The 27,671-nt window shown below is 37.2% G+C and overlaps 1 protein-coding gene and 1 non-coding gene across 2 annotated transcripts in view; one reads left to right on the top strand and one right to left on the bottom strand.

Annotated features, from left to right (window-relative positions):
- Positions 1-27,671, bottom strand: part of THSD7B (thrombospondin type 1 domain containing 7B) — a 720,951-nt gene that overhangs the window by 188,053 nt on the left and 505,227 nt on the right. The window contains exon 12 of the mRNA XM_006101466.3: positions 14,390-14,568. Within this exon, the coding sequence (XP_006101528.3) occupies positions 14,390-14,568 (179 nt within the window). The remainder of the gene's footprint in view (positions 1-14,389; positions 14,569-27,671) is intronic.
- Positions 6,645-6,746, top strand: LOC111828432. Its single transcript, XR_002832304.1, has one exon. It is a non-coding gene; the product is annotated as a U6 spliceosomal RNA (small nuclear RNA).

The following is a 27,671-nucleotide window of genomic DNA, read 5'->3' on the forward strand; positions in this document are numbered from 1 at the left end:
GTTTCCAACTGAAGCTCAGAGGCCGGCAAGTCAGGCGGGGAACGTTGGAGTCCTCTGTCACTGAAGGAAGCAAGCCTTATGTTCGCTTCCAGCTGCCTAGCTGCCGGCCGCCATCTTGACTGACAGTTAATTTGCATATCTCCCTGATTAGTCAATGGGAAGGGTAGCGGTCGTACGCTAATTACCATGTTTCTCTTTTATTAGTGTAGATTAGAGGCCCAATGCATGAAAATTTGTGCAAGAGTAGGCCTTCCTTCCCCCAGCTGCTAGAACCAGCTTCCCTCTGGCACCTAGGACCCAGGCTGCCAGCACCAGCTTCCCTCTGGCTTCTGGGACCTGGGCTGCTTTCTTCCTCCTGCTGCCAGCAGGCACCCAGGACCCGGCTGACTTTCCTCCGGCCCTGGCTTTGTCAGGAAGGACATCCGGAAGATGTTCGGTTTAATTAGCATATTACCCTTTCATTATTATAGATTATATAGGATTATATAGTTTGCACTTTATCCCAAAGGTAACAAGAGACCCATGAAAGACTTTAAGTATGAACAGATTTGTGACTAGGAGAGGTTACTGAGACTGCTGTGTGAGGAATAGAGTGTGTATGAGTGTGTGTGGTGGGGGCTGGGGGAGGCAGAGGAGATTAGAAACAGAGGAGATAATGGTTATGGTGGTTGCTTAGGAGAGAGGTGACAGAGTCCAGGAGAGGTAATCAGTGCTCATATTTTCTCTCTTTAGAAACAGAGATGAGGCTTGGGAGTAAGTAGCAGGCACTGCTCTAAGGTGACATGAGAAGTGCTGAAGCAAACATTTAATGCATCCATATGGCTTTCATACTTCTTTTCATGGTGTCAGGCAGGTCATATGTCAAGTCATTATCTGTAATTACATACTATCTTTATTTATGAACCATGCAAGAACTTACAAATTAAAATGAAATGCCAATTATCTACTGAAGCTGGATATATGCCTATCCTATGAGCTAAAAATTCTAATCTTAGATGTGTACCCAACAGAAATACACAATTCTGAGTACCAAAAATATGTACAATAATGGTCACAGCCGTGTTATTTGTAATAGCCCAAACTGGGGGAAAAAATCAAGTGTCCACCCATCAACAATGGAAATGGATAAAATGTGGCATATACAACACGATAATAGGATTCACAAAGACATGACATAAAGCAATAAAAATGAACAACAATGACCCATATACATGCTGTCTACAAGAGACCCACATTAGAACAAAGGACTCACACAGACTGAAAGTAAAGGGATGGGAAAACTTTTTTCAGGAAAATGGAAATGAAAAATAAGCTGGGGTAGCAGTACTTAAATCTGACAAAATAGACCTCAAAGTGAAGGCCATAACAAGAGATGAAGGCCACTTCATAATTCTAAATGGATCAATACAACAAAAGGCTATAACTCTGGTAAATATATCTCCCCAATACAGGAGCATTTAAATACATATAAAAACTAAACTTCTGGGGGATATCAAGGGAGAGATCTACAGAAATACAATCATAGTAGGGGATTTTAATAATCCACTGACATCACTGGATACATCTTCTAGACCAGCGGTTCTCAACCTGTGGGTCGCAACCCCTTTGGCAGTCGAACTACCCTTTCACAGGGGTTGCCTACGACCATCCTGCATATCAGATATTTACATTACGATTCATAACAGTAGCAACATTAGAGTTATGAAGTAGCAACAAAAATAATTTTATGGTTGGGTCACAACATGAGGAACTGTATTTAAAGGGCCAGAAGGTTGAGAACCACTGTTCTGGACAACAAATCAACAAGGAAACAGAAATCTTAAATGACACTCTAGAATAGATGGAATTGATATTTTCAGAACATTCCACCCCAAAGCTACAGAATATACATTCTTCTCAACTGCACATGGGACATGTTTAAAGATAGACCACATATTAGGACATGAGCTAACTCTCTACAAATTCACGAAGATTTAAATCATATCAAGCATATTCTTAGACCATAATGGCATGAAATTAGAAATCAGGTACAATAAAAATACTCAAAAACAATCAAATACATGGAGGCTCAATAGCAAGCTATTAAATGAGTGGGTTACCAAAGAGATCAAAGAAATAAAAAACACCATGAAAACAAATGAAAATGAACACACAATAATACAAAACCTCTGGGACACAATGAAAACTGTCCTGAGAGGGAAATTCATGCACTAGAGGACTATCTCAAAAAAAGCAAAACAACAACATCAATAACAAAAACCTACAAGGAAGACTGGTAATAAGTTATCTAACTACAACTTAAAGAATTAGAAAGAGAACAACAAGAAAAGACCAGAACAAGTAAAAAGAAGGAAATAATAAATAGATGACTGAGATACCAAAAAACAACAACTATAATACAAAAGATCAATAAAACCAAGAGCTGGTTCTTTAAAAGGATAAATAAGATTGATGGTCCTCTAGCCAGGCTAACCAGAAAACAAAATAGAGGACCCAAATAAACAAAATCAGAAATGAAAGCAGAGAAGTAACCACTGAAACCACAGAAATAAAAAGAATTGTAATAAAATACTATGAATGACTTTATTTCAACAAATGGGACAACCTGGACGAAATGGACATATACCTAGAAAAATATAACCTTCCAAAACTCAATCAGGAAGAATCAGAAAACCTGAATAGGCAGATAACTGCTGATGAAATTGAAGCAGTAATAAAAAAAATTTCTAGCAAACAAAAGCCCCAGTCGAGAAGGATTCACAGAGGGGTTTTACCAAATATTCAAAGAAGAACTAATACCCCTATTCCTCAAACTATCCCCAAAAATTCAAAAGGAAGGAACACTTCCAAACTCTTTCGATGAGGCCAGAATCACTCTAATTCCAAAACCAGATAAATACACCACAAAGAAAGAGAACCACAGGCCAATATCACTGATGAACATAGACGCTAACATCCTCAACAAAATTTTAGTAAACCGGATCTGGCCATACATTAAAAAGATTACACATCATGACCAAGTGGGATTTATTCTGGGGATGCAAGGCTGGCACAATAGTCACAAATCAATAAATGTGATACATAACATAAACAAACTGCAAGACAAAAATCGCACATGGGACATGTTTAAAGATAGACCACATATTAGGACATGAGCTAACTCTCTCCATCATATCAATCAATGCAGAAAAAGCACTTGACAAAACCCAACACCCTTTTTTGATAAAAAATCTCCACAAAGTGGGAATAGATGGAACACACCTCATAACAAAGGCCATACATGACAAACCTACAGTCAACATCGTACTCAAAGGGCAAAAGCTAAAACCATTTCCCCTAAGAATAGGAACAAGACAGGGATTCCCTCTTTCACCACTCTTATTCAACATAGTTCTGGAAGTCTTGGCCATAGCGATCAGACAAGAAATAAAAGGCATCCAAATAGGAAAGGAGGAAGCAAAACTCTCATTATTAGCATATGACATGATACGGTACATAGAAAACCCCAAAGATTCCATCAAAAAACTACTAGATTTAATAAATTAATTCAGAAATGTAGAAGGATACAAAATTAACTTTCAAAAATCCATAGCATCTTTATACACCAATAATGAACTCTCAGAAAGAGAAACTAAAATAAGATCCAATTTATAATTGCAAAAAAAAATTAAGATTATTAGGAATAAACTTGACCAAGGAGGTAAAAGACCTGTACTCTGAAAACTACAGGACATTGAAAAAAGAGATAGGAGAAGATATAAACATGTGGAAGAATATACCATGTTCATCGATTGGTAGAATCAACATCATTAAAATATCCATACTACCCAAAGCAATCTATAGATTCAGTGTAATCCCTACTAAAATACTAACGGCATATTTCACAGACCTAGAACAAACTCTCCAAAAATTTACATGGAACCAAAAAAGACTCTGAATAGCTGCAGCAAACTGGAGAAGGAAGAACAAAGTTGGAGGAATCACAAAACCAGATATCAAGTTATACTACAAAGCCACTGCACACAAAGCCTGTTATTGGCACAAGAATAGGCATGTAGATCAATGGAACAGAACAGAGAACCCAGAAATCAACCCAAGCCTAATTTTGCTTAATTAATATTTGACAAAGGAGGCAAGAGCATACATTGGAGCAGAGATAGTCTCTATAATAAATGGTGTTGAGAAAATTGGACAAGTATATGCAAAAAAATAAAACTAGATCACCAACTTATACCACACACAAGAATGAACTCAATGTGGATATAAAAGATTAAAATGTAAGATGTGAAACCATAAAAGTCTTAGAAGAAACCGTAGGCACCAAAATCTCAGACATCTCTCATAGCAATATGTTTACCAATACATCGCCTAGGACAATGGAAACTAAGGAGAAAATAAACAAATGGGACTACATCAACATAAAAAGCTTCTGCACAGCAAAAGAAATCATCATCAAAATAACAAGAGAGCCTACTTGGCAAACATATTTGCCAAGGATACATCTGATAAAGGGTTAATCTCTAAAACATATAGGGAACTCAGGCAACTTAACAAAAGGAAGACAAACAATCCAATTAAAAAATGGACAAAGGACCTAAATAGACACTTCTCAAAGTGGACATACAGAAAGCCAAGAGGCATATGAAAAAATGCTCAAATTCACTAATCACCTGAGAGATGCAAATCAAAACGACAATGAGATATCACCTCACACTTGTCAGAATGACTATCATCAACAAATCAACCAATGACAAATGTTGGTGATGTTGTGGAGAAAAGGGAACCCTAATGTACTGCTGGTGGGAATGCAGACTGGTGCAGCCACTGCAGAAACAATATAAATTTTCCTCAAAAAATTAAAAATGGAACTCCCATTTGACCCAGTCATCCCACATCTAGGAATATACCATAAGAAACCGGAAACACTAATCAGAAAGAATATATGGACTCCTATGTTCATAGCAATGCAATTTACAATAGCTAAGACTTGGAAACAGCCTAAGTGCCCATCAGCAGATGAGTGAATAAAAAAGCTATGGTACATTTACACAATGGAATACTATGTGATAATAAAAAAAGAACTCTTACCATTTGCGACAGCATGGATGGACCTGGAGAGTATTATGCTGAACGAAATAAGCCAGTCAGAGAAAGGTAAGTATCACATGATCTCACTCATATGCAGAATCTAATGAACCAAATACACTGATGATCAAAAATAGACCCAGAGATATAGAAGCATGAACAGACTGTTGAACCTCAGAGGGAAGGCAGGAGAGGGTGGGCGGGAAGAGATCAACCAATGAACTTGTATGCATATATGCATGACCTGTGGACATAGACAATGGGGTGGTGAGGGCCTGGGGCACAGGAGAGGGGGGGAGAGGGGAGGGCAGAGGACGGGAGTGGGCTGGGAGTGGTTAACGGGAGAAAAAAGATAACCTATGTAAGACTTTCAACAATAAATATATATTTTTTAAATGAACAACATATCACAACATGGATGAATCTCACAAACAAGTTGAGGAGAAAAACAGGCAGACACAAAGTAATTCAAAGTACAAAATCCATTTATGTCAAGTTTTTTGTCTGTCAGCACTAACTTATAGTGTCCAAATACTGAAAAGCAGTTCTACGTGGTGGGAGGAAGTGGTGGTGAAGGAGGTGGAGTACAAAGGGGTCTCTGAGATACTGATAATGCCCAGTCTGCCCTCCATATCCACAGGTTTCCCATTCACAGATTCAATGAATCACCACAGATCAAAAATATTCAGGCCAGCCAGGACAGCTCAGTCTGGTTGAGCATCACCCTTTGCACTGAAAGGTCATTGGTTCAATTCCCAGTCAGGACACATACCTGGGTTGCAGTTCAATCCCCGGTTGGGGTGCATACAGAAGGCAACAGATCAATGTTTCTGTTTCACATCAGTTTTTCTCTTCCTCTCCCCTCCTCTCTGTAAGCATGTCCTCAGTTGCAGATTAAAAAATATACATTTGGGAAAAAAGTTCTGTTGTTGCTGATGTGTACGTGTAGTTAGGCCTAGGTTGGTTGCATCTGTGCTGAACATGTACAGACATTTTTCTTGTCATTATTCTCTAATAAATTCAGTATAATACCTATTTGCATAGCATTTGCATTGTGCTGGGTATTATAAGTAATCTAGAGATGTTTTAAAGTATATGGAAGGATGTCCACAGGTTATATGCAAATACTACACAATTTTATGTAAGGGATTTGAGCATCCATGAATTTTGGTATCCCCAGGAAGGTCTTAGAACAAATCCCCGTGGATACCAAGGAATGACTGTTATTTCTTGACGTGGGTGGTAATTGGATGGAGAGGTTCACTTTGTGAAAATTCCTAGAGCTCTACCCATAATGATTTGTGTATCTTTTGGTTACACTCCTTAATAGAACCATTTATATAAAGACCTAAAGAATCACAAATTCCTAGGAAATTAGTTATAAATATGTAAAGAGTTATATTCCCTTTTGCCACCAGAAAAATTGCAATGCCGAATAAGTTGTTTAGAAATAAAATGAAACAGACTTGCATAGAGGAAGCAATGACAGCAGCTTTTACTATGCCTTCAAGCTGAGTTATTACAACTAAATTATAGGACTTTAAATGTTTTAGTAGACTGTTTGCTTCGGCAGCACACCTACTAAAACTGGAGCGATACAAAGATTAGCACGGCTTCTGCGTAAGGATAACATGTAAATTTGTGAAGCATTCCATATTTTTAAAAAAAGTTTCAGTATACAAATACAAAAAGAGAAGCAATTTGCACAATTTAGTTGTAAAAGGCAATGTGGTATAGGTGAAAGCCAACTGAATTTCAACCAAATTATGTGTTAGAGACTAAGGAAAAAGAATCCCACCTAACATTAATCAAGCACTTACTATATGCCAAACAAGGAGATAGGATATTTATATTTATTTTCATTTTATATGAATACAGTAGTCTTATGAGGTAGTTGCCATTGTTATACCCATTTGACAGAATTTAAAACTGAGACTAAGAAAGGTTAAATACTTTTCTCATTCTCCCACAGCAAGTAGATGGCAGGGCAGCATTTGACCTCAGACCTGATTGACTCTTAACCCTTTATATTCATCAGTGGTGAAGTTGGGCAAGTCATCTCTGTAAGCCTTAGACTCCTTTTCTGTAAAATGGGAGGGTCTTCCCGGATTTGCTGAGTGGCCAACTGTGGTTGTGTTCATTGTTTAGATTGGAAAGGGCAGGCTAAAGATAAAATCCTTTCCAGAGCTAAATCCAGAGGAAATGATAGCCTCAGTGCCAAGAATCTTCATTCGGGCAGTGTTCACCAACTTGCCTAATCAGAAGAACCAGTAAAAACCACCTCTGCTAACAATACACTATAGCTGTACTGGCCACAGTCTTCAGAGCAGGACCTGGGAAACTGTTACTATACTGACTTTCCTCCAACCCACAGTGATTTTTCTGTTCAGTAATGGTTTAGAAAAATAGACTACGGATTTCAAAAGATTTAGACAAGCTTCTCAGAGAGACTATGTTTATCTTGACTCTTAAGTCATGTTGAAAATATAAATCATGATCCAACAAATGCTTTTCTGCAGGGATCTATGGTAGGATCTCGTCAGGATCTAGGTAATCTGTTTTCTGGTGATTTAATATAGGGACAAAACTTGAAAATCTAAAGCATACAAATTTGCCACTGGCAGATAAATCAGTCCTGGCGCTCTCATGCACAGCGTAGTGATTATAGTCAATTATAACTAACTAGAGTCCTGATGCATGAAATTCATGCAAGTATAGGCCTTTCTTCCCCCGGCTGCTGGAACCTGCTTCCCTCTGGCACCTGGGACCCAGGCTTCCCTCACAGCCCCAGCTTTGTCCGGAAGGTTGTCCAGAAGGAAGTCTGGTCTAATTAGCATATTACACTTTTATTATTATAGGTTATAAACTTCAAAGTGGTTAAGAGACTAGATCTTAGCTGTTCTCAAAGCAAAAAGGAAATGATGTCATGTGACTAGAGAGATGTGTTAGATAATGCTCTGGTGGTAATCAAATTGTAACATAAATTTATCAAATTAACACACTGTACATCTTAAACTTACAGTGTTACATGCTAATTGCATCTCAGTTAAAAAAGAATTAGCATGCCATTTATTTTATTTTTTAAAATATATTTTTATTGATTTTTTTACAGAGAGGAAGGAAGAGGGATAGAGAGAAACTTCGATGAGAGAGGAACATCGATCAGCTGCCTCCTGCACACATCCCACTGGGGATGTGCCCGCAACCAAGGTACATGCCCTTGACCGGAATCGAACCTGGGACCCTTGAGTCTGCAGGCCGACGCTCTATCCACTGAGCCAAACCGGTTAGGGCAGCATGACATTTAGAATCTTACTTTAAATAGGTCTTAAGCAAGTTATTCTTTTAAGAAGGTGCTGTACTCCCATCAGTTAACCATTTTATTTTCTAACATGAATGTTTAGGCCTGGCCAGGTGGAGCGTCATCCTGTACACCAAAATGTTGTGGGTTCAATTCCTAATCAGGGCACATACATCGGTTGCGGGTTAGATCCCTGGTCAGGGTGGGTACTGGAGGAAATCGATGGATATTTCTCTCTCACATCAAAGTTTCTCTCTCCGTTCCTCTCTCTAAAATCTATAAAAAGCATATTCTCAGGTGAGAATTTTAAAATATGTTTGGTATAACGAAACGTTTGTGGTTAAAATCACATCCATTTTCTTTCAAGGCACTACAGAGGGACATTTCCATCTGTATTGAACGTTTAAATGACAGGCTGATTCAGAAAAGATATAAAAATTAGGTTCTGCCAATATTTTCTCTAGAAAAGTACTTAAGAATTTCTGCTTGAAGTACTTGATTAAGAAGACAGTTTTTCAAAACTGCAAATACAGGTGATGTGATTTTCTGCTAAGCTGATGTTATCTAACATACTATTTCAGGAGTTCAAGAGTTCAGGGCCCAAGGACAATATGAGATATGGGAGCACATTGAGAGAATTCCAGAGACAAAATGTTAAAAAATGTGCCTGCTTCCCAATTTTACAGCCAACCCCAGCCCAGCCAATCCTAAAATCCCTGCTTAGGGACAGCATTTGTGACATTTGCCAAGCCTGTCTAGTATAGAACATTCTAGAAGGACATAGAATATCTTGAATAACAAGTAAACATGAGCTTGAATACATGCAGAGCAGCAACGCCTTATATTTAAAACACAATAAAATGCAAGACAGAGTGGACACCAGGTATAGGGAAACTGCTTCTCATGACGGACTTTCAGCAGCTCTCAAGAAAAATGATCAAAGTTGCAAAAGATTTTAACAAACCAGAGGCTTTGGAATGATCAAGAATAGGGGATAAGTAAACACAAATGTGGGAGAGAGGAATCTCTTAGGAAAAACCATGTTTTCGTAGACATGGTGACGGGGCAAAAACAAAAAAGAAAAACTGCCTCTCCTCTGAGCCCTACTCAGCTCAATTAGCACCATGTCGTGGCTGGAGAGCAGAGAGCTAGGCTTGGCAGCCAGACACAGAGGATGCAGATAGAAGAGCACTCACCCTTAGGAGCCCTTTCAGGCTGCTGCTGACACGGGGTGTTGTGTACCTGGGCATTAGGATAATAATTACCATGTTTGGAAATGGTCAAATGTTTTAGGAATGTGCCTCTATTAAACCACCTTACATAACACTGAGAATAAATCACTCTGCATCCTTAATTCTGTGACATATGACATTTCATACTTAACAAAAGGTGAAGCCACAAACCCCCCTACCCCCAGAGCCATGCAAGAACAGTCCACCTGAATGTACTTAATCATGGGTGGGCTTGGGCTGCCTTCCACGTTCATGCTCAAGAAGAAGACTTCTTGCTCCATTGCAGTCTGAGGCTCCTGCCAAAGTCCTAAGTCCAAAGTGATCAGGCTGTGCCAGGAGTGATATGGATTCGGTGAGAATAAGTGTGAGTGTGGCTAGATGAAAAGAGGAGGCCAACATTGGGCACATTGAATTAAACCTAATGTTGACGTACTTTTCTGGTAAACACACATTCAGACAGAATGACAGCTATCCTATTTCCATACCCTATATTGCTAATAATTAATGAAGCAGTACTGAAATGAGCCAAAATGATCTCTGTATAGAAACCCTTTCTCATCTGAAAGCCTGCTAAGGAAGAAATGTTCATGTTAAAATGTTTCTGTATATATATTTAAAGAAAAAAGTACTCCTGAAAACATTTTTACCCTGCTATGAAAAATAAAGTGCTATGAAAAATAAAATGCATTTTACTCATCGTTTCCAAACTTAGGCCACTTCTCTTTAGGGAGAAGGCACACCTTTAAAATAGCAATTTTTCTAGAGATCACACATATTTCGTTTGTATCTGCTCAGTCTGTTGCAAGAATAAAAACTCTTTCAAAAATGTATTTAAATGGAGAGCATGCATTTGTAAAAGTATAGGCAATGAATCTCAACCTAAGATTTTTATTCAAACACACTGTGAAAACAAGATTTGCAACAGATAAGCACAACATAATTTCCTGGAATTCTCTTGCCTTCAATTGTGTGAAGAACTCATAAAAGGAAATGCAAGTCCAATGAAGCTTTAATGTCCCCATATTTAATTTTCTGTTAAGCAGAATTCCAAAAGAAAGAAAAAGTATCACAAAAACATATAGCACAAGTGCACTTAAATCCACCCAACACATTACAGATGACAACAAATTAAAATGCATTGTGTATTTTACTATGCTCAGTAGTGTCAAGGGCATCAGCCAACTGATCTGATAATCCATTAAACTATGTAGAAGAAGCTTTCCACTTAGATGAGAGCTTTGGGTGAACGGCATGCTGCAGCAATTTAGCATCACAAATATATTTATCAGAAAGCTACTCAAGTATTGCTGTGCTATTGGCACTTCTAGAGAAAGCTGTCTTGTTGATAGGTTTTGGTGTCAAAGAGAGGCTGTTTAATGAGAGATTATAAATGTTGATTTCACTAACAGATTCAGAACAGTATACACGTTATAGTAACCAACCTTTCCTTGCACGTCACTGAGTTAGATTTCAATGGGATCCAAACACCAGGATTTTTCAGGCAAGTTTTTTAAAATATATTTTTATTGAATTCAGAGAGAGAAACATCAATGATGAAAGAGAATCATCGATCGGCTGCCTACTGGGGATTGAGCCCACAACCCGGGCATGTGCCCTTGACTACAATCAAACCTGGGACCCTTCAGTCTACAGGCTGATGCTCTATGCACTGAGCAAACCAGCTATGGCTCATGCAAGTTTTGAAAGACTCTGGGCAATAATATTTTGGAGGTTCTTATTTCTTTTCTCTAGAAGAGTTGATGTTTTTGAGAATTCAAATGAAAAATCACAGCATAAGAGACCAGAATTCTTACATATTTTGTCTTTATGGAACTGCCTACCCACCAATCCAAAGAGAAGGCTTCTTCTCAAATAAAGCTTCCAATGGATATAATCTGACAATCCACAAGGGACTTGAATGCACTACAGAAGTAGAAAGACAGCCCTTGGCCTCAAAAAGACCCACAGAGAAACGGAGGAGGAGAATGAATAAGCACATGCAGGTATCTAACATTTACACAGGCATATGCATAATAGGCAGCCCACACACAAGACAAAGTTTAATATGTTTTTTTTACGAACAGTACACCAGGCTCAATCTGACATACACTGAATTTTCTACATGCACAGGTGCTAAGGATAGGTGGCTCTCTTACTGGTTAATCCGGTTGCATTTTTTATACTCTTGTGGGTGAATGGAGGATAGCATATTAATATGGTTCCAAAAATAGAAAAATGAATCTGAACCTAAACACCAGCTGGAAAGAAGACAAATGTCCTAAAGCCAGTTGTAAAATTGAACTTTACAAAAGAGCCTCAAGTGGGTATACTTCTAACTAGACCACATTTCCAGCTTAGAAAAACAAATAGCGGCCTCCTCCACAGAAGCATCAGCATAAATAATAGAAGCTTGGAGATATTTCCTAAATAATGAAAATTCCTGACAACCCATTATTTTCAAGTGACTTAAGAGAATGCGGATAACTTCAAAAGAATTCTATATATAACGTCACATACACAGAGGGTTCAAGCTTCCCACAAATATGCTTATAGGTAGGTACGTGCTTGCTTTAGAAAAGTTTCTTTGAAACTTAGGATTTTTCACATTAGTATCTTCCCTTGCCATTCACAGATTATAAATGAGAGGGGTGCCTATTTCTTATTTCTGTTATCAATTAACTTCCTTTAAAATGTAAGTATGGACTGGGGTGAAGTTTTCCGATTCAAGTTTAATTAAGCCATATACATGCTAGATATCTGAAACCTCTTTCTATTAGAATATAGGCAATACTCAATTCAATTGCTGATCATTAATGTCAGGATTTATTTCTGAGCATCACAACACACAATCAACTTTGCAATGCCATAATGCCTTTCTGGAACTGAAAAGAAACATTGCCTGCAGACAGACACACCTGAACTTAATTTTAATTTATGGAATGTATCTAAATTGTTGAACCTGGGGTTATTAGTTTGTACTACTTCATAAGGCTACATGTTTTATATGTAAATGAAATGTTTAGAACATGTTTCCTTTAGGCCAAAGCAGTTTACAAGTACATTTATCTCATTCATACTTTCAAATCTGATAGACACATTTCTACACATTTGCCTTTGTGTATTGAAAATATTGTCCTAAAGTCTGTGCTCAAATAAAATCCTTTTATTCCTTTGATAATTTCCTAGTTCATAAAATAAACATATTAAAATAATATTTAATACCAGTGTTATAAGGACTTAGCTTTCATTGTTGATTTTGAAAAAAACATAAAAATTACCATACTTTTTTTATAACTATAAATTCTTAATAGCGTTTCCATTTTAAATTCCTAGAAAAATCTCTGAGGAATGGTCAAACAGTCTTCATAGAAAATATTCACTTGAGAGTCTTCCTTTTGACCATAAACTTGTGCTGAAGATGTATCTCCTCAGATTATCTCTTCTGATTATCTCTCGCCTACTTTCATTAATCAAATCCCTTCATTAATTGTCCATTCACCAAACTACAGTACTTGGTTCTCTGCCTTATTTTCCCCAATAGGTTTATATTTGCTTTGCGGGGGGAGAACCAGGTCATTATTTTACCACATAACCTTAAAATACAAGACGCATCACATTGTGCCCTGTCTTAGAACTTAAGTGCTTTTGTTGGAATGATAAATGAATTATATGCCTTTTGTCAAAACTTAGAAAAAATAGCTAGAGATATTGCTCTTGAATTGACAAATGATATCTGATATCTAAATCCAAGTAGTACCAGACACACTATTAAAATTAATTAAAAATAGATGCATGGATTTCCCTTCCATTAGACAATCTGTACAGAAAGTCTAATCAAAATGAGGTTAAGATGACAGAAATTAATATACAAGAATTAGTAATACAAGCCCACGTAGCTATTCTGTTGAAGCAGTTCTGGAGTATAGAGACTCTACATATCCACATAAGACACACTTCACCTCTCTAAGAATAAAGAACTTCTAACTCTCATCACCTTGTTCCCTGCCCATTCAACTAGATTAAAAAATATATGTCAGCCCTAATCTAATAATCAGTATGCAATTGTTGGAAAAAATTTAGTTTATTATAATTCTTACACAAATTTAGACTCTGTTATATGGGTAAAGTCAACTGAAATACTCAAATCAACTTTGCTTAGGATGGTACTTTGGTTAGACATCTACATGGAAGGGTATTCTTTAGGGTTCCATTTTATGAAAACAGCTTTGATTTTGGGGAAACAGGTAGAGAAATAGTTCAGAAGAGACATGAAGAGCTGTGGAAACACTGGCAAGGCTGAGAACAACAACAAAAAATTAGAAGGAAGAGTTAGGTAAAGGTAAAATAGAACACCATTTTTGCACTATATGACGAGACCAGACCAGTAATTATATTTATGGCCATATTAATTGACATTCTCCCAACATTAATACATATGCGTATGTGTGGTGTGTATGTGTATCTATACACATCACTTTTATTATCACAGATAATCAAATTACAATTCAAGATTATTTAACATCAATTGGATGTAATTTTTGTAAACACTATTACTGATAATAATACCAAATTGAACTCAACACTACCCAGGAGTGCACAAGGCTTCTATGACTAATTGTATTATATTAATATCTGCTGCTGAACCCCTCTCTTCTGAACTTGTGATAACCTTTTATGAGCTGCTTCTAACAAGATAATGGCTTCAATTTTAATAGGAAATAATAAAGAGTATAATTTTTTAGCTTTTTATTTGCTGCTTCATGCACTGTACCTGATTCTTGAGATCCAGTTTGGGACATGGGCGGCCTCCATTGTAAGGTTTTTCTTTTAGCCATTTGGATCGAATTCTCACGCCAATCCCACAAGATGAACTACAAGACCCCCAGCTGGACCAATCGCTTAACTTGCAATCAAATGGGCAGGGGATGGCACATTCTTCTTGAATATAACCTGAGAGAAAAAGATCCAAGAGAAGGGAGGAAAGTCTGTTCAAAATGTACTGATCAAATTCACTTGCTATTATTAGAGCTCAGGTTGCTCAACAATACTGCCATAGGGACCTTGATAGTTTTCTACTCACATACACAGACAAAAGTTCTCAGAGGCAGATACTTATGATTATATCTGCAACCCAAATTTGTACCACCTGTTTACTTCACAGACAATTCTGGGATGGAAGGAGCAGGGAAAAGTACACACTTAGTTCTTTCTGATAAGAAGAAAAGAGGCAGTTCAGGGCTAATGATATCATTTCCTTCACTGGGCGTTGTGTCCCACCAATTCCTATAATTCTGTCTGGAGATAGGGAGCATAATAGAGTCAATCTGGATAATATTGAAAGAGGAAAATAGAGGCATAGTGAAAGGGCATCTAATGAGATATTGGACTGTAATCAAGTGATATGGATTGAAATACAGATGCATATGTTGTAGCTTTACTTGGTCTTGCTCTTGTCCTCAGCCCAGTTCTTGCTATCATCTTTCTCTAGATAATCTAATTATTTAACTATCACCTCAAATAATCACTATCAAATACATATTTCTAAGTCTGATATCTCGAATGAGCTCTTATACAACCTACTCATCCACTCAAGTTGGATGGCCAACTACCCCCAAATTCAACATGTCTAAACCTGGGGCAATTGATTTCCTCCTAAAGCAGTGGTTCTTAACCTTCCTAATGCCGCGACCCTTTAATACAGTTCCTCATGTTGTGGTAACTCCCAACCATAAAATTATTTTTGTTGCTACTTCATAACTAATTTTTCTACTGTTATGAATTGTAATGTAAATATCTGATATGCAGGATGTATTTTCAGGGGTCACTACCCACAAAGCATTCTAATTCTATTATATTCCTCATCTTAATTAACTACAACATATCTGATTTTTATACACTGATGGGCCTGCCTACATAACCTCTTCCCTTGGTTTTGGGCAGGATCCATGAATGTGCTAGGATGGCACTCCCATGATTAGGTTTTAGTGTGTAGCAAAGGGGAAAGGAACTCACATATAGAATTAACATGACAAATCAGTTGATTTTGAGTTTACTAGGAGAGAGATTATCGGGATGAACAGCTTGGATAATTGGGTGAAAAACCTTAGAAGAGTGACTGGGCCCTTTTTGTGGAGGAAGATTCTCCTGCTGGCCTTGAATAAACAAACAGGTGTGCTATGTGTGGCCACGTAGCAGGGGACTGAGAGCAATGTCAAGGGCCTGCGAGCAGCCACTGGCTGTCAGCCAGCAAGAAAACAGGCCTCAGCTCTACAGGCGTGTGGAGACGAATTCTGCCAATAATTCCAAGGGAGCCTCCCCCAGTGAAGCTTCTGCTAAGACCTCGGCCTTGGCCCACACGTTGCCTGTAGCCTGGTGAGAAACATAAGCAGAGAAACTGGAGAAACCACGTCTGTACTGCTGACCCTTGGGAGCAGAGCTAATGTTTTGAGCTAAGTCTGTGGTAAGTTTTTGATGCACCTACTGACAGCTAACAGATTATCCAAAATAAAAACCTGAGTCATCTTAGGTCTTCCTCTATTTTCTCGCACATATATTAATAGGTGCAATAAGTTCTTATGTCAAAATGTCCTAAATATGGCCCCTACTCCAAAATTCCTTTGTCAGTCCCTGGTTCAAGATCTCACTTTCTGGTCTGGAATACTGCAACGGTCTCTTCACTAGACTCCCCTTTTCCCTACACATTCTCTTTTAATATTGGTCAGTCACGTTGAGGAAAAAGTTTCTCTTCTGAAGCTGTATCAACTATAATAAAAAGTAAATTTAATAAACAATGTAAAAAAAAGAAAGATAAAAATACATGATTTATGCTACTCCTTTTAAACTCTTTGCTGACTCTCCAGTGCCTTGAAAATAAAGTGCCAACTAGTTTGCAAAAACTATACAATTCTTTACAAGAGCCTCTAAACAAGGGATTTCTTCTTGACTGTAAAATATATTCCTATTGCCCAGGACATTCCACAGACCAATTTGACCAGAGTCTCCGAGATGGATCTCGGCACTGGTACTTTTCAAAGGTCCCCCGGGGAGTCTAATGTGCAGTCAAGGCTGAGAACTGCATCCCTAACTTGTTTTGCTCCTGCCTTTCCCTCTCCTCTGTCTCAAAATCTGTCCACATAGACTACTCCATGTTCTTCAGTAATATTTATGCCTTTCCTCATGCAAAACTACTCTTTCTCTAGCCAGTTTAGCCTTGCTGGCTCATTTTTATTTTTATCTATATTTGTATATTGAATGATTTTAATTAGAGAGGCTCTAATACACTGTTTTATATTTTTCGTCCCGATAAGACATAAACCCAGAGGATCTCTATGAAACTCAAGGTCATAAATTCAATGAGTATAAAATAGTTTTGAAATTCAACAGCGCCAGTGACATTTATTTTTCAGGATAGTTATGTTCATGCTAGAGTATGCCCCAAAGGAAAGCCCTTCGTGAAAACTATTAATAATTGCATATTCTCATCCCTATCTCATAATTGAAAAGATTAGTTTACCCACATACTTGAGACTTACAATTTTTGGCAATAGAAGATGATCACATGTGGCTATGTACAAGGTTAACCTGCCAAATGAGAATTCAAATTCCTGACTATGGAAACTTCACTAATGTTTTAAAAACTCATTTGCATAAAATATATTACAGAATAGCTTCTCTGGCAAATTTCAAAAATATAAATCCAACTGATATAAAAGAAACTGTTTTTCTATGATATTTTACAGTCCTGGCCAGGGTGGCTCAGTTGGTTGGAGCACCGAAGAGTCCTGGGTTTCATTCCTGATTAGGACATGTACCCAAGTTGCAGGTTCAATCCCAGGTCTGACCGCATGGAAGGCAAAGGATTGACATTTCTCTCTCACATCAATGTTTCTCTGTTTCTTTCTCTTTCTCTCTTTCTCTCTCTTTCTCTCTCTTTCTCTCTCTCTCTCTCTCTCTCTCTCTCTCTCTCTCTCTCTCTCATCAAAAACATATTCTAGGCTGAGGATTTAAAAATATATATTTTTACACACTGTAAATCATATGCAGAATACATTGCTTGGACCATCATATTATTTAACCTGGAGATGTTTCCATCTTCTAGTTTAGTTACCTGTATGCATATGAAGTTAGATATGAAGTATTTATTACAGAATTATCAGTAGAGCATATACCCAACATTGTGATTTTTGTAAACCATATACATTACAGATAGCAGGTACCCAAAAATATCTGTTGTTATTATGAATACAGATGAACTAAATAAGACCTGTGATTATTATCTCTATCTATGTTATAATTAAAGGGCTTTATTTAATGACATACTCATTCAGGCTGAAGCCCAGAGACCTGGAATGGCTTTTCAATCTACATTGCTAACCTTAAAATATTGCTCTTTAGGTTAGGACATAGGAAAAACACAGCTCTATGTATAAGGCTGTCTTTGTAATGAAACTACTTCCTAGGATATTACCTACTGTAATTTTTTCCCTCCATCACTCAAGGACTAATACATTTTTCCCTCTATAAGAGCCTCTTTTGAAGGATAAGAAACACTGATGATATTCATAGCCTGAGGAAAAAAACCTAGTTTAATTTACTTATATTTTCCTACTGTGTAAAGTAATGGCAAATACAGTGCATGTTCTATTTGTTGGCACTTTGCTAGAATAATGAAAACACAGGACCAAAAATAAAACAGGAAAAATGAAGAAAATACTGATTGTCTCTTCCCCATTTCAAAGTGAAGATCTGGGAGAAATTTGTGAGTTAAAATAAAGTGATGTTTTCATTTCTCAATATTTGAAGATTTACTGTTTTAATTTACACACTTTTTAAAAATATATTTTATTGATTTTTTTTACAGAGAGGAAGGGAGAGGGATAGAGAGTTAGAAACATCGATGAGAGAGAAACATCGATCAGCTGCCTCCTACACACCACCTACTGGGGATGTGCCCACAACCAAGGTACATGCCCTTGACCGGAATCGAACCTGGGACCCTTGAGTCCACAGGTTGACGCTCTATCCACTGAGCCAAACCGGTTAGGGCAATTTACACATTTTAATACTATTTTTTATCTAGTAATGAATGTACCATACTAAAAAGTATCTGATGACTTACATCAAAGTAGTTTAAAGTATATATTTGTTTAGAAGAGGTGAGGAATATGAGGGTGGATGTTTTTGACATGGTTGCAAGAAAGACAATTTGAGAAATTAGATCAATACTTTGTATTCAAGGGAAGACTGGCAGTATTGGACATTTATTTAAAACTAGAGGCCCAGTGCACAAAATTTGTGCACTGGGGGGTGGTGTCCCCTCAGCCTGGCCTGTATCCTCTCGCAGTCTGGGAGCCCTCGGGGGATATCCGACTGCCATGGAGCCACTGTGCTCGCCAGCCGTGAACCTGGCTAAGGGCTTCTGGCTGTGTGGCACTCCCCCTGTGGGGGTACACTGACCACCGGGGGAAGCTCCTGCATTCAGTGTCTGCTGCCTGGTGTGCCATTCGGTCAATTTGCATATTAGCCTTTTATTATATAGGATATCAGTCCATTAGTGTGTGGAAATATAGATCAACCTCAGTAAGGTTGCCAGCTTGCTTTGGTGAATTTATATTTTCGCCTGAGAATACTGCCCATGAATATAGTTACATTCTTTCAAAGATGATCCCAACCCTGTATAGGCCTCTGTAAAGCCCAAGAGGAGAGAGTTGGAAAGTACCTACATTCCCATTATTTTTTCTTTTGAAAAATTTGAGTTATTAAAAGAAATATTTTGAAATCCCATTTGCGAGTAGAAAAATAATCTTTACTGCATATTTAAAACCTCATCAGCATAGACTCTCCAATGTTAACATTATAAAGTGATGGTTATGGCTGTATGTATCTTATTTGGACCCAAAATCAGGTACATGAAATACTGCTGATTTAGAAGTTACATAAAATTCAAATAATTATATTGACAAAATATGTTTGCCTGGACTCCTTCAAACTCAAATATATTCCTCAGAATAATTATTAAATTGTATTCCATTTACCAGAAGAAAAAAATCATTTAAGTGTAAAGCACTTTTTAATAATACAGCATGTGAACTTTATTTTAAATGTAGGTTCAAGGTCATCTAGGCCAAAAGCTTCATTTTATAGAATGGGCAGAAATAGAAAGGGAAATTGAACCCAGACTTGACGGTGATACCCAGCTCACGATCAAGTAAAAAAAGAAAAAAGAGAATCAGTATTATGGCCCCAGAATGTTCTCTTTAGTGCTGGAGTGACAAGGTAGAAAATCAAACCCTGCTCTTAAATTCATATTTTGGAGGATATCAGGCTTTTGACAAAAATGTTTTAGTTAATTTTAGAGAGGGAGGAAGGGAGAGGAAGAGAAACATTGATCCATCCATCAGCTGCATCCTGCACGCCCCCTACTGGGGATTGAGCCCGCAACCTGGGTATGTGCCCTGAATCGAACTGGCAACCTCTTGGTGCACAGAATGACTCCCAACCAACTGAGCCCAACCAGCCAGGGCGTAGAGATCAGTCTTATTAATGAGAAGGGAAATAAAAGGTACATAATCAACTACTTAAATGATATGATACAAATAACATATGAAAATTATATAACAGTTTGAGGTAATATAAATGGATCCTGGTTTCAATTCCTGTGAGGAAATTTATTGGGATAATTTGTGGCAGAAACAGGTTTTTGACTAATTGTTCCATCTGGTTCACTTGCTATAACTAAATGGATCAGTATAAATTTAACCAGTCAACCAAATAATATGACAAACGGATGTTTTAAATTGAATTGTCCAGGCAAATTCATCACGATGCCATCTCCAGTTGTTCACATAGACAGAGTTTCAGCATTAACAACCTTGTGCCAGGTTTCTCTGGCAGACAAGAAAGATGTTTTTCTCTTACAAGATATTGGGGATATTAAGGATAAATGGGACATCAGATGCAGAACAATTTGAACTGTTCCATCAGGACTGTGTGTACTAAATGCTTTCTATCATTAGTGCAAATAAGCACTGTTAAAATTAAAGTGACTGAATGATTTAACCACATAACAGACTCGGCATTTGAAACATTACAGAGGTATACAGATTGTTGACAAGCCAATATTACCAAGTAATTCTTGGAACTGTGTCTGTAAGAGCCTGTGTTCCTTGCCAAGAGAAAAATCTTAAATTCTACCAAACATTCTCTACATTACCATAAAGTTCCAATAGCTGATCTCAGAGCATGCCTTGTATTTGTTAGAGCATGCCAAATATTTCAGGGTTTGATCCTAGAGATGTAGTGCAATTGCACTTCCCAGCTTCTTGAGGTGAGGTGGGATCTTAATTTGCTTTAGCCAATGAAATGTGAGAAGTGAGCATGTGACTTCTAGGAGAAAGCTTTAAGAGCCCTAGTGTAATTTGCCACACTCTTTCTTTCTCTATGCCCACCAACTGGAAATGTTCCAGATAATAGCTGCTCCATCAGGCAAGGTCCTGGACTTAAACAGAGTGCCCCAGTCAACCCGATTTTGATAAAAGATGGACATAGTGAGTTATCTTAGTGGCATTGATCCACTAAGAGTCTGACATGGTCTGTTACATTCTGTACTACACCATAAACCACTGCACAGTTCATGGGCCAGCCTTGGCATAGTAAACTATATTTTCAGAAAAGGAAATAAAAAGCCCCATGAAATAAATATTTAGGATATTTTGAGAGCCTCTATATAATGCTCTGAAAAAATAAGATTAAGCTGTGTCAGCAGTTAGCACAGAACGAACAGAGACATCATCAAATTAGAATGTGACTTTGCAAAAGTTGAGTCAAATGGATATGTATTTCAGGAAAATTTATAATTTATCATTTAAAAAGGACTGGTAATATCGATTATAAATCAAGGTCTAACCTTATGTGATTTGGAATGGAATTTTAAATCTTAGTAATTCAGTTTTCTTATGTAAAAATAAAATGCCCACCTTTAAAAAATATCCCTTTCATTCTGTAAAAATGAAAATGTAATAAGTAGAAGTTTGTGGAAATTTTCAAATATAAATCAGATACTAATATTTTGCCACTACTAAAAGCTAATAGCAGGGTAAAAATGCGTTTTTCTTATCCTGTTTTTAGTGCTAGTGTTTGGTAGAAATTATAATTCTGTGGAGATGCTTTAGCAAAAAAAAAAAAAGTTATAGGGTAATAATGATCAAATTTGGGTGCCAATTTGCATTCCAGATCATTTCCAGGCAAATTAAAGCCTAAGATAACATTGAAAAGATGAGAGATTCTGTATTGGATCAGTAAAGCAATTGTTGTTTGAGCCCATCTCTGTCCTTCCAAGTCTGCTGCCACCAGCCAAGGCCAGACACTCATTATCCCTCACCTGGCTCATGTTCATGGCCCTTCACTGGACGCCAAGGTCCCCAATCTGTTCTAACCCATTCCATGTCTGACTGACTGCTACACTAATGGCCCAAAATAGCAACTTCAATATATCATAGTTTAACTTAAAGTAAATAACCTCTAAAGCATAGAAAAATAAAATAAAATAAAAGATATGCAGATGACAATCTAGGCAGGAGAGATATCACACATTAAATTAAGATGGGAGTGAACCCAAAAATCTCTAAAAATCAGGAGAGAAATCCTCTGTACAAGAATTTGAGGCTGGAAAGAAGTATAGCATTGGCTAGGTCAAGTGGTGCCACATGGGCTGTCATGATGAGGGCTCAGAAAGTTGATTCAAATGCCCAATATTAATTCAGGTGGGCTTGTATGTGTAAGAAAAGATAGCAAGAGAACAAGTCACCTTCTTAACAGGTAACTGAAAAATTTAGAAGTTAAATTAAAATGACTAATGACTAGGCTTTAGCCTTAAAGACCACTAAATATGATATTGTGTACATAAATATATACATATATGATGTACATATACATATTACATATTTTCCTATATTGCATTTACATATAAATTAAAGAAAATATTGAAACATGATAGACTATCACTGATAATTAGCTCTCACATGTACACACAGCTAATATACTGTCTAAATGGAAATTATTATCTTCAGAATGACCAGTGAACCAGCTCTTTAAATAGCAACTTCATTTTCCAACTGTTAAGACAGGTTTAATGAACTAATTATAACAATGAATAATGGCCAGTTTGTGAGTAGATAGATGCTTCTAAATATCCCAGGGGATTCAAAAAAAATATAAGCTTAGAAAAAAAGTGTCTTTGTCTTTTTTTGCTTCATCTGTGAGGTCCTAAAGGAAGCTCTGACCTGAATCTAGACATTATACTGGGCCAGCACACAGGATTTATTTATTGTCTGCCTGCTTATTTATTTTCTTGTTTATTTACATAGGGTGGGTCAAATATAGGTTTACAGTTGTTCATATGGAAAATAATGCAATAATTAATAATACAAGAATAAACTGTTTCTGATACAACTGTAAACCTACTTTGCCCTACTCTGTATACTTATTCTGAGGCCAAGAGTTCTGTAGTGAGGGATTTCTGATGAAAATAAAGATTTCTGGCTTCTCTTGAATATGTGGGGGATCTGGGGATGCCTCGGTCCTTAATTCCAGCATGGCACCAACTGTGCAGCAGGGTCTCTGCAGATGAAATTTCCCTTTGGCATCCTCTGCTGCCCCTGAGTGATCATCTAAATTTCTAAAGTAAGGATTTCTCCCCCAACTAAAGCAATGCAAAAACATAACTCATAATTCCAGTATAGAAGCAGATGAGGAAGTGCTGCTTGTATTGTAGGAAAAGGTAGAAGATACAGAGACCCAGCAGTCAGGCTCACAATGCTCAACACAGGGACACATCTATGGGAAGTCTAGCTAGAAACCTCGCTTGGAAGACACCCATGCAGGAGAGAATTCCTAATGCTTAAGCTTCATTAGATGGACTGAGTTCTACTTCCATCAGTACCTGCATATTACTAACACCAGCACATAAAGATAATTCCTGAAGGTGGCAACAAGAGGCATGAAAAATACCTAGAGCGCATGACTACCTAGAACAAGGTTGATGAAGGCAGCCTGCAGTCAGAGCCACCCTCCACCATGAAATGATCTGATTGCCTGAAACACACTTCAGGGATGAAACTCCATTTTTATTTGCTGAAATGTGGGGTCATCCCAACAATGATTTGTATTCATGAACAATACAAGCTGTTACTATAAATTCTAAATTATGGATTACAGGATGAAGAAAATTTACATCTAAAAGTTGCTTTAACCAAAGAACTGCATCTTTCACTGGGCTAATACAGAAATCAATGTGCTGGAATGAATTCACAGTACATTAACTCCTTGCAAGTTACTGTAAAAACTTCTGAAATATCGCTAAGGTGTAAAATTAAATATGACTCCCAGCTTAGATTTATACTGCATGCTGGTAACGGTGAATTTGTTTCACTTACCAATAAATTTCTTTCCTAATGGATTGCAATCAGCTAATCCAAAGACTTACATTTAGGCTTCTCTTGCCTTCTATAGCCAAACAAATATCTTATGGTTTTATTTATGGATATTTAATGATATACCTGCTAAAGGAATAAAAAAATTCAGAAAGAGTGAGGCACTTATTTTCTTCTAAGAAAATTGGAAGTTAGCAATCTCTTAATTACAGTAATCATGTCCAGGAGCCATGGATATGAATACTTTCAATTCACAGAGAGAATCTTCCAACCACTAAAAAAGTTTCAAGAGAAACCAGAAATTTCCCTTGAAAATAGACTTTATTAGTTTCCTAGGGCTGTGATAACAAATTATCACAAACTTGGTGACTTCAAATGACAAAAATGTATCCTCCCATAGTTCTGGAGCCAGAAGTCTGGAATTAAGGTGTTAGTAGGGCTGTACTCCCTCCACGTCTGTAGGAGAAACTCTTTCCTTACCCTTCCAGTTTCTGGTGACTCCTACATTCCTTGTCTGTGGCAGCATGATTCCAATTCTGTCTTTTCTTTTTATATGCCTCAGATATGTCAAATATCCCTCTCCTTCCTATTATAAACATGCCCATCATTAGATTTAGAGCCCACTGTAGATCCAGGATGCTCTCAAATCAAATTCCTTAACTTTGTTATACCTGCAAAGATTCTATTTGAAAATAAGGTCACATTCACAGGAACTGGGGGTCGGGATTTAAACATATCTTGTGGGGGAACTTAATTCAACCCACTAAAGAGATAAATGAAAACTATGATAAGAAATACAATATAACACATGGATAGAATCTGGCCTTTGATATCAAGCCAATCTAGGTCTATATCTCACAACTAGAGGCCCGATGCACAAAATTCATGCAAGGGGCTTGGCCCTCACAGCTCCCCCCCCACCCCCCCACCCCCGCAGCTTCATCTGGAAGGTCTTCCAGAATGTAGTCCAGAAGGTCATCCGGCCATCCAGTCTAATTAGCATATTATGCTTTTATTATTATAGATAGCTCTTTGAATCCCCTAAACTTCAATTTTATTATCTATAAGAAAGATTGGCAAATTGTGGCCTGCAGGTCAAATCCAGTCATTGCCTATATTTTGGAAATACAGTTTTGTTGGAACAGAACCACACCCAATGTTTTAAGCGTTGTCTATAGTGGCTTTTGCACAGCAAGAACAATGGTGACTAACTGTGATAAAGACAGTATGACCCACAAAGTTTAAAATGTTTACTATGTGGACCTTTATAGAAGACATCTGCAAACTCTGGTTTATAAAATGGGGATGATAATAGTACCATGGCATAGGATTATTATGAGGATCAAGTGAAAGCACTAAGCAGGGCTGACCGCATGGCAAGCACTTAGTAAGTTGTTTCCGTTAAAGAGGCATGGTACCACGGTGGCTAATAGCCTGCACTTAGACATAAGGAAGACCTAAGTTCAAAGTCAACCAGAACACTTGTTACTAGTGATATTAGTTTGTGTCTGTCATTAAACATTTTCAAGCCTCGATATTTTTGTCTGCAAAATGGAGGTAATTATTACACCTACGCCAAAGAATTTTTCTGTAGACTAGATGGTCTGAAACAAGGAGTTGTCCATTGCTGTTACTATTATTATTCTCCAAAATCATAGATATAAAGGAAAAGGTATAACATCATTTTCAGTGTATAAGATGGGGAAGAGAGGTAGGAAGACAGTCACAGATATAGAAATCGCATAGAGGAGGAGATCCAACATCTTGAATCCTTTTAAAAATGATGTTTTATCCTCAAGGTCAAAGCTTGTGTGGCATGCAGGGATGGGTGGTGCACTCCTGTGAACTTTTGTCTATTTGTTGATCAAACACACAGAGCAAGTAATGATAAGCTTTTGGTATGTGGCAATGAATAGTTCCATGCTAATTAGAGCAGGCATATATAAAATAATGAACAAATGGTGCTTAAAAGCCACTAAAGATGGGAATTAGGTCAAAAGACCTTAACAACTCCACTTATGTGAGAATTATTGTTACCCCCACATGCCTAACCAATCATGTCCCTCCTTCCATGTTCTCTATCCGGATCCTATGTTAAAGTCCAACTTCTTTGGCTTACAGGGACATCCATATCTATCCATTGCATAAGGGCACATGAAATTCTGTAACTTCACAATGCTCAAATGTGGTAACAATTTCACAAAGTCAAGATATCATTCAGGAAGTATTGAAGATAGTTCCTTTGTTTTACTTTATGCTCTACCGCCATCTAAACTTTGAAGGGATCTCATTACAATCATCATCAGCTTAGGAAGTTGAGGCTATACCTGTGTATATTTTGAAATATAGCTTTGATCCAAGAAAGTAATGACTATTCCATCTGAACTTAAAATGTACTGCACTCATTCTTTCCATGTCCTAAATTTTGATGAATTGAAAAACAGATGAGATAAAAATTTTCAAGTCTTGTCATTCAAGAGAACTGAGATAGTGCCAACTAACCTATTTTAGGCTATACATTTCTTTTGCAGATGTTGGAAATGATCAGGTGAAATAAACTTACACTTAGATTATTCAAAATTCAGGGACTGAATATACAGACCACAAAGTTAAAACTTTGGCTCTGGCCTGGATTCCACATGGAGACTCAAAATCTAAGGGCTTGTCAACATTACAGTTCTGTATACAGATATATGGAAATGAAAAGCAAAAAGAGGAAAGTGTTGGAAGAAAACATTCTCAGCATTTAAAGGCTACCAGTTGCTAATATCTTAGCATACTTCTCCCTTTTGGTTAATGATTTTGTATTTAGTGTTGTTGCTTGCTAAATTATACTATCTTACTAGCTACCTAGTGATCACACTGCAGTACAAGATGCCAATATTGGACTAAATATACAGCATTCTTAGTTAACTGGCTAAGACTAGAATGAAGCCTGGATAATTTATTACTATTGGGAAAGAAATATAAAATGCTGAATATGTGTAAAAGGTGAAATACTATAAGTATTTTTGGGAAAAAGACAAACTAATCTACATAAAGAAGAACGAAGGCCATTAATGTATTAAGAGACACACTCTAGGACCAAATTACATGGATGAGGAAACAAATTATGGCATTCTCTAGTTGAGAAAGCTTATGCAAGTTCCTTAACTTCTCTGTTTCTTATTTATAACATAAGAATGAAAATAATATCTGACTAATCCTATTGATAGCAGAATAAAATGAGTTACTAGAGAGAGAGCACTTAGAGAAAGGTATTACATGTTTATAAATGTTCAATGGATGTTGGCTATCATAATTTATCAGGAAAAAAATTAAAAATAGAATTAGTACCTTATGATTCAGCATTCCCACTACAGGTTATAACCAAAGGAAACAAAATAAGTATCTCAAAGATATATCTACATTCCCATTGCAGTATTATTCACAATAGCCAAGAAACAAGATATGAAAACAATCTAAGTGTCTGTCAACAGGTGAATGGAGGAAGAAACTCACACACACAACTGGAATATTATGCAGCCTTAAGAAGGAAGGAAATCTTGCCATTTGCAACAACATGGATGAAGTTGAAGGACATTATGCTAAGTGAAATAAGTCAGACACAGAAAGATAAATACT

Source organism: Myotis lucifugus, unplaced genomic scaffold, assembly GCF_000147115.1.
Source record: "Myotis lucifugus unplaced genomic scaffold, Myoluc2.0 scaffold_364, whole genome shotgun sequence".
In the NCBI taxonomy this organism is placed as follows: domain Eukaryota; kingdom Metazoa; phylum Chordata; class Mammalia; order Chiroptera; family Vespertilionidae; genus Myotis; species Myotis lucifugus.